General features: G+C 47.8%; 1 protein-coding gene across 1 annotated transcript; it reads right to left on the bottom strand.

Annotated features, from left to right (window-relative positions):
* Positions 1 to 4,225: 4,225 nt before the first annotated feature.
* Positions 4,226 to 8,533, bottom strand: neff1 (neuronal intermediate filament family member 1). The gene is made up of 4 exons (XM_003974712.3): positions 7,650 to 8,533; positions 6,358 to 6,675; positions 6,097 to 6,221; positions 4,226 to 5,574 (listed from the first exon to the last, which is right to left on the bottom strand). Exons 1-4 carry the CDS (start codon positions 8,400 to 8,402, stop codon positions 5,199 to 5,201), a joined length of 1,572 nt encoding a protein of 523 aa, XP_003974761.2. The 5' UTR covers positions 8,403 to 8,533; the 3' UTR covers positions 4,226 to 5,198.

Below are 8,533 nucleotides of genomic sequence, written 5' to 3'. Positions count from 1 at the left end.
ACAAGTAAACCGGAAACGAAGGTGCCTGCAAGTTCCGGTTATCAAAATAAGGTCTTTATATTCACGTTTCGGTAAGAGTGTTTATCTTTTTCCTCCATGATATAAAAGTGCCATAATTGTTGGGTAAGTACAGCATGAAGATGCGTGGCAGTGTCCTTTTGTAATCATGATATATCTTTATAATTTAGATCAACAAGAGAAAAGGTATGTATCAACAATCCATGGATCCATGGCACTCCTTTCAACAGCTGATGTGAGGCCTATCAAATTATAATAAACTACAGACAAAGAATATTACATTTTATACGCAAACATAATAGATGTCATATGGACAAAAAATGAAAATGATAACAGCAAGCAGTATTAGCATCAGAAATTAAGCATAATTTTACATTTTTAGAGCCGTTGTGACAGCGAACCCAGTATCCGAGAATGCTGGTTTGGTCCCAGGTAATGTAGTACTGAAAGTGAACATTTTCAGTGCAACATAAAAAGTATATTTCACTTAAAAAAAAAACACATTTGAGTTACAAATGTGCCTCTTTTGTATGTAACTGTTCAGCAATCATCATTACTCATCAATGGTAAAATATCTTACAATTAGCATGTTGTATATGTTCCTATGAATTTGGATTAGCATTGTTGAAAATTTGTTAAAATATAAGTAGTATTCTGAAGGTTTTTCCAATGATGTTTAGTTGCACTCTGTCTAGCTTGATGTTGCCATCAGCACTCTATGACGTCATGGGAAGTGTGATTGTCAATATAAATACCACCTGATTGGTAGAGACATATGATGGAAGAGGGAAAAAAAACATCTAATGCATTAGAGCACTAACATCTGCAGGTAATCCATGATTTGTCCATAATCTGCAATACAAGATGTAGCAGCTTGAATGGTTAAAACAAGGTCTTCCACATCTTCCACATCCCAACTGCATTAGGCCATGAAATTATGGAAATTTATGCCAGTATAAATCGTTTGGAACTATTCTCTAACCACCTCCTCGGGCCTTAGAGGAGCCCTCCGTAGGGCAACATGAGTAAATGTGAATTGTTATATTCAGTTACTGCTTTTTTGATAGTTGATATATCCATTATCACAATCCACGTTTATATAAGACCAGTAAGGAAAATTCTGCAAAGTGATGAGTCACTCCTGCATCAGCTGTGATATTCATGTAGAGCACTGGGGGGCAGCAAAAGCTCAGAGGAACATGTTGCATCCTCTGCGTCTGCTCGGTAACCTGACAGCAGACAAAAGTCGTGAATACTTCATGAGCAACCAGCAGGAGGGAGAAGGTTTGAGTACCGCAGCCCAAATACAAGAAATTAACAGGAACCTATGCACACTGCAGGATGAACAACTGGAGGGAGGAGCAGCAAAGAACAAACGGAGGAAACAACAGCAGAGAGACTCCTGCAGTAACAGTATGGCTGCGACAGTAGAAGTATTTTTATGAGATGATCTCTCAATGTTCTGCTGCAAAGTGGCTCATGACTCACCAGCCTTTCACATCATCACATAAAGAACATTCCTCTTTCACTCTTTTCACCGCATTGTTGAATATTGAACAGATGCTGAGACTCCCCCAAAAAAAGACTGCAGAGTCTTCACGCTTTCTTCAAGCTTGAACGGTACTTAAAAAAAATCATATCTCAAAAAATTCTGATGAACCTAATTCATCAATTACCTCTGGCCCTCTAGAAAGGCATATTTCTATCAGAGTCATCTGAGCGGTTCCCTTTTTGTGGTGTTTTGTTTTCAGACGTCACCTTTTTCTTGCTAATGTTGCTGCTGGTGCTTTGAAAACAATATGATGCAGCTGAGCTTTTTAATGACACCCCAGAAACAATCGGACCGCAAAAACGCCCCCGACTGCAGTGGGTTCGGATCTGCTCGTTGGGGGGAGGTTTCACCTTTGCTGCAGTGCGATGCTCAGCTGATGTCCTGCTGCTGTGCTGAACCTGGACATGCTGAGTCTGTCCTGTCCTGCTGACCACTGTCTGCCTGCTGCTCTGCCTCAGACAGACAGGAATTTTTGGCCGGGGTGTCTTCGGCAGCTCCCCCCAAACTGCAGGACTCTGGGACATCTGCAATGCAGAAGTCTATATATAGCCAACAGGAGGGAGAGAGAGACCGAGGAGAGACAGAGACAGTTAATGGAATAGGTGCGATTCTTAAACTGGAAACCAGCAGAAGGGTGATGGGAATCCACAATGCACTTTTGCAGCTGTTTTGAGCAACTTTAGAGCTGTTATGATGTTAAATCCCTAGATTCTGCACCCTTGTTTTTCCTGAAAGTATAAAACAAAAACAGGAGAAAATGTCCACTGTCATTCCTGCTTCCAGCATCTCTTTGTTTAACTCTAACCAGGAAACGTAATTACACGCTGCCGTGGACTCCTCCAGCAGAGCTCACCGAAAAGGTGGAGGATAAAGTATGAGTTTGAGTGTTTACTGCTTATTTGATCGGGCCTGGTGGGCAGGAGGCTGTAAAAAATGTGGAGAGGAGTTCAATTATGTATGCACCTCCACAGAGCCAGAATCTGCTGACAGCAGAGCTCAGCGGCGGCACAGGCGGCTCAAGGACGACCGCCGTCCAACCACGTGGAGGGTCACAGGCCCGCAGAGCTCAGCCATTGATCAGCCTCTTGAATTCCCAATAAATCTGCCCTCTGACACGTTCCCTGTTGGCTCCTCCATCGGAGGGCGGGCTGGTGTCACCGCTGAGAGATGGCCCATCCGTCAGGAGGGGAGCGGAGACCTTCGGACAAGCGTTTATCCGAGACTCATCGGATTCCACCAGACACTTCTGGCCCAGTCACAACGCCAGGGAACCGCTCCGACGATACAATCCATTAAAAGCATTTGGTGAGAATGTTCATGGTTAATTAGGTTGTCACAGGCCGGATTATTGATCGCATCCGTGTCAGGACGACAGAAATTAGTCTGACAACGCCCAGAATAAACGACCCATCGAATAAGACCCGGAGCTGCGCTCTGTGATGGCCGTTGAATTTATGACAAACGCCACGTCACCTGTGGTTTATGGTCTTTGTTTAATGATGTAAAAAGTGTATTTGAAAAGGGTTTAAAATATCCTTCATATATTGTTTTACATTTACCACCATTCATTCATTGACAGGGATGTGGTGGTGGTGGCGGGGGGGGGGGGGGAGTAAGACCTCGACGGGCCACCAGTCCAAACTCCAGACACCCTGATCTGTTCTGTTTTCAGCCTGTTTTGTTGCGTTGTGGTTTCTCTTCCTCACGCTGCTCCTGTTTATGTGACGCGTCAGCGAAACACATTCATGCTGGTCAGCTTCTCTTGCATTTCTGTCAGATTTATTGATCGTCTTTTTTACTATAACTTTTTGGTTGGTTTTCTCTCTCACACACCCACCGACACACACACTCGGGGGGATTTTGTCAGTGGAGCAAACACTCAGCTGTAATGAAGTTTTTGCCACCGACAGCTGTGTCCAGCTAACGCTCATCCATCCTCCATCCTTCTCCTTCCTCATGCTTCACCTCTGGGTGCAGCTGCCCAGAAGATGACGGGTCGCCCCTAGTTGGGCGTCCACGTCACCACGTCGGCCGCTGGAGCAGAGTTTAAGTTTTGACGGTAGCTGATCGGATTGCCCAGATTTGTGTCTCGGGTGGTCAACTGCCTGTGAAACCATGTAGCCAGTAGCCAGACAGGGGAAGACAGGGGTGAGTCCGTCCACCATCCTGCTGACCACCCACATATGCCCACCCCCCACCCAGCCCTTGGCACCCTGTTAATTCCACACTGCGACAGAGACACGGAGATGCAGATCATTTTGGTTAATAAATGTTTTTATTTGGCTTCGGGGGGAGTTTGGACTGCATGAGGCAGCAGCAGGGTACAGTCACAGTAGGACAGCAGGGAACATGGCATCGCCTCTCCGTCTCCCCGAGTGTGACGCAGGTGACGGTGTTTACTTTAACTCTAATGATTAAGGCCTTTTTTTTTTAAAGTATCATTACTATCAAACACACAAGCAAAAAGAAAATCTATCCCATCCGGTGAAATATTCAAGCTCCAAGGGTCAGACCATGCATTCATGCCGCTGATTGATTCATTTGCCAACAACAAAAAGGAGGAAGTCACGAGTGATGTCACAGCTTTCAGGGCAATGGGACAGATTATGATAAAACTAGCCCTTAAACCTTTACACCCCCGCCCCCACCCCCCACCCCCGCCTGCCACTTGCAGCCCGACCTGAGGGTCATCGGTGTCACCGTCAGCTGCCTGACACCAACAGCCGCTGTCGGCTCTGCCTCGTCCAACCAAAGACAAAGAAAACGCTCGCTGGTAATCGATAATAGTGAATGGAAACAAATCGGCGCCGCTGATGCTCGCGTCGGCAAATGAATGAATCAAATGGGGGATAATTCCTACTTCCAAAATGAACACGTCTTATAGCTATGTTTTCACCTTTCCTGGGGAGGGCACCTCTGAGCCCCCCCGTTATTGCCGTGACACTGTGGTGATGCTGTGAGAGTGAGGGGAGATGGCTGGCTTTACCTTGATGACACGAGATGGAAGCGGAGGCGCACGTTTCACGGATGACCCACTAATAAATTCTTCACCGATGATGGCCAACTGTTCCCGTGTAAATAAAAACCAAATAGCACCTTTAAAAGTTGAACAGGACGTTAACTCGCTCCGAGACTGTGCGTTTCTCTTAAATTCTCTGTGCTCTCTGTGTTGCTACATTTAAATGGTTAGAATGGTTCTGAAGCCCGTGTGATGCTGTGTTGACATCTGTCTGTAAATACCAGTGAAGTATGTTTACTGATGGTTTGAGGATGTTACCTGGGTGTTACTTAGTAGTTTCTCTTTCAGTTTCCCTTAACTCGTTCTGCTACTGTGAAGCTTAGGTTAGACTAGATGCTGCCTTTTATTGAATAAAACAGCATCTGCGCCCATTTTGAATGTGATGGTTCTTTGATTACATGTTGAATGTGACTTTGAGGACTTCACTGGTTGAACAGAAACAGGCAGAGCTGCTGGATGCGGAGCCGCTGACAGCGATATTCGTCACTTCTGCGATGCAGAGCAGACAAAGACAGAAGGAGTGACAACGATGTGTTTGACTGATCATGTGATTGTATCCATGGTGATTGGTGGCAGGTGGAATGACAGTGATGAGGAGGATGAAGCTGTTTAGCTCTTGCTGTTCTTGCCAGCGGGGCTCTCCTTCTTCTCTTCCTTCTTCTCCTCCTTCTTCTCCTCTGGCTTCTTCTCATTGGGCTTCTCCTTCTCTTTCTCCTCTTCTTCTTCCTCCTCCTCCTCCTCTTCCGCTCCCTCATCCTGCTCCTGGTCATCTCCCTCCTCTCCCTCTTCACCTTCTTCCTCCTCCTCTTCCTCCTCACCTTCTTCGGCCTCCTCTTCTTCCTCCTTCTCAGGCTTGGCTGCAGACCTCCTATAGGCCCCCAGGGTGTAGCTACGGGACGACATGTAGGAAAAGCCAGGATAGCCAGACTGGACCGTAGCTCCGCCCACGGCGCTGAGGCGACACTCCTCACCTTCCAGTAGCTTCCTGCACAGACAGAAGCAACGGCATCAGCTCAACCAGCTACTATTACTGTATTATTACTACTATATTACTTACGAGTTCCATCTTAAACACTTTCTTATTTAGATTCAGGTTGTTAAATTTTAATTGAAAACTCTCACATTTATTCAGAGTTTAGTCATTTCAAAACCTTTGATGTAGAACCGTGTTGCTTTCTTGGCATCTTTGGTTTGGCTCTACCTCATGAATTGAAATGTTAATGTGTTTACAGATTGAGAAGAGCTAATCATTGTTTTTTAGTAGGTTTACTTTAGTATTTTTTTTATATCTCATTAAAGAGTAGAAATTTAATCATAATCATCAAGAATCAATGGTCATTAATTATTGATTATTTTTACTACATTTGTATCAGAATATCAGTGACTCAGGTCAAAATAACCCCCATTTTTAATTCATTATTTAAACAATTCAAAGCAGCCAGAATTAGGAGTGTTTTGTCCTTGACATCATGTTAAATTAGTTTTGCTTCCTCGACTGATTCCAGACCTGTAGGCAGCGATCTCGATGTCCAGCGCCATCTTGACATTCAGCAGATCCTGGTATTCACGCAGGTGACGTGACATTTCTCCTTTAGTGCTGCGCAGGGCGGCCTCAAGCTGCTGGATGGTGTCCTACACACACACACACACACACACACACACACACACACACACACACACACACACACACACACACACATACACATATATACAGATGAGGAATGTGCTGACACAGTAAAATGCTCACCTGACTGTGTTACTGACTAACCTGCATGTCTCCCAGCTCACTGTTGTGGCGATCCTCCATCTCTGCAATTTGCCGCTCCAGGGCCTCGTTGTGGCCCCTGAGGGCCTCGATCTCCAGGGTGCGGGCTTGGACTTGCCTGCGGTACTCGCTCAGCTCCTCTTTAGAATGCTTGATTGCGTCCTGGTTGCGGGCGGCCACCTCGGTCACGCTGACGAACTTGGAGCGGTACCACTCCTCAGCCTGAGCCTGGTTCCTGGCTGACAGGTTCTCGTACTGGGACCTGATGTCCTTCAGGGCGGCGGCCAGATCAGGTTTGCTCATGTCCATCTCCACAGACACCTGAGTGCAGAATGGAACACACAATTCATAATCTTTAGAGTCTGTAATGACTGTATCACGTTATTGCAAAACTGTCGAGCCGTCTTTCAAAGATATGCAGGATTGTGGACGAGTTCTACTCCTGGTGAAGAATCGATTGCTGACTGTGCTGTCAGTGAGCTGGCAGTTCAATAACGAGCCCCGGAGGCTTGGAGGTAAAACTCCGGGGAGATTTACGCATCAATCGCCCCTCTGCTGCGGGGTTTGTTGCTGAGCTGCAGAGCCCATCTGGAAATCACCGCTGCTGCTGCCTCACTTTGTATCTGTCACAGTAATAACTTTTAATCAAACGGTTTAAATTGCAGATATTTGCGAGTGCGGCCGGGGCCACACCCCAGGATCATGCGCTAATCCTACGTATTTATCGACCTCCCTCACCCGCCCCCTCCTTTACACAATAAAGACACATTATCACCCGGTAAAGTGTGACGGGGGCCGGTTTATAATTGACCTAGTTGCATCAAGGTGCTCACGAAATGATCGACTCACAATCTAAACCAGTTTGTCGTAACGTTTATCATGCAGCGCCATAAAAAGCCATCTTTATTTATTTTTAATCGGGGACTCACGCACCCTTTAAACCCTGAAGTTTGAGCGGGGGCGTGTCGGGGGTGCGCAGTGCGCTGCAGAGGCGAGTGGTGCTGAGAGGGAGCTGCAGCGCCATCAATTATCACTGCGCATTTTTCCGTTCCAGGAGGACGCGGAAGGTCGCGCTTGTTGTACATGAAACGTCACATATTTTTCCTAGAGTAAAACTTCTGTGTGGCTCGTTAGACTGTAGTTTCATGTTTTCATGTGGTGTTACAACAAGACTTATAATATTGTACATGAAACACCGGTGCGCCTTGAGTTTTCAACAGTTTGGAAACTCACAATAACTGTGCGCGTCCGTGCGTGCGTGCGTGCGAGCGACACACCGGGATGCAGGTGCGTACCTGCGAGGCCTGCAGAGACGACTGCAGCTCCTGTAGCTCCTCCTCGTGCACTTTTCTGAGGAAGGCGATCTCATCCAGCAGCGACTCCACTTTCTTCTCCAGCTCCAGGCGCGTCAGAGTGGCGTCGTCCACGTCCTTCCGGTAGCCCTTCAGGGTGTTCTCCGCCTCCTCCCGCAGCCGGCTCTCCTCCTCCAGCTTCTCCCGCAGCCGCTCCAGCGTGTCGTTCAGCTGCACGCAGTCCACGTGCATTTGGCTCTTCTCGTGCGTCAGCTCCTCCACGCGCGCCCGCAGCTCGCGGATCTCCTGCTCGTAGAGCTCGTGCAGGCGCGAGGGCTCGTTGTTGCGCTGGCGCAGCACGGTGACCTCCGCCTCCAGAACTTTGTTCTGCTGCTCCAGGTTGTGCACCTTCTCGATGAAGGACGCGAAGCGGTCGTTCAGGCCCTGCAGCTGCTCCTTTTCGTTGGTGCGGACGATTTTGAGTTCGTTGGTGATGGCGGTGGACTGGGTCAGGTCCATCATGGAGTCCTGCATGGGGGAAGATGAGGAGAAGACGCGGCCGGGTGCCGCTGTCCTCCGGTAGGTTGTGGAGGACACCATGGAAGGTGAACCATAGCTGCGATGACTGCTGCGGTAGCCCGCAGACTGCAGGCGGGACGGGCTGCTGCCGCCCAGACCCGCGCGACCGGTCCGGGGTGCATCTCCAAAGATCTTCCGATAAGAGCTGCTGCTGTACATCTCACTGGAGTAACTCATGTCTGCTTCACCTTGGTGATGTCCGGCCTCACTGCTCTGAAGGGGGTGGAAGAAAGTGTGCGGACTGACAAGTGTGTGAGGGTGAACGAGAGAGAAAGGGGTGAGAGAAAGTGGGATGCGAGTGATGTCAA

This window comes from Takifugu rubripes, chromosome 21 (assembly GCF_901000725.2).
Source record: "Takifugu rubripes chromosome 21, fTakRub1.2, whole genome shotgun sequence".
Lineage (NCBI taxonomy): Eukaryota > Metazoa > Chordata > Actinopteri > Tetraodontiformes > Tetraodontidae > Takifugu > Takifugu rubripes.
The sequence above is the reverse complement of the archived record's forward strand: the minus strand, read 5'-3'. Positions and strand labels throughout refer to the sequence as shown.

Coding starts and splice junctions, on each gene's coding strand:
- neff1 (XM_003974712.3), bottom strand. CDS start 8,402: ATGAGTTACTCCAGTGAGATGTACAGCAGCAGCTCTTATCGGAAGATC. Junction 6,676..7,649: donor CGTCTCTGCAGGCCTCGCAG/GTACGCACCTGC, acceptor TTCTGCACTCAG/GTGTCTGTGGAGATGGACAT. Junction 6,222..6,357: donor GTGAGCTGGGAGACATGCAG/GTTAGTCAGTAA, acceptor GTGTGTGTGTAG/GACACCATCCAGCAGCTTGA.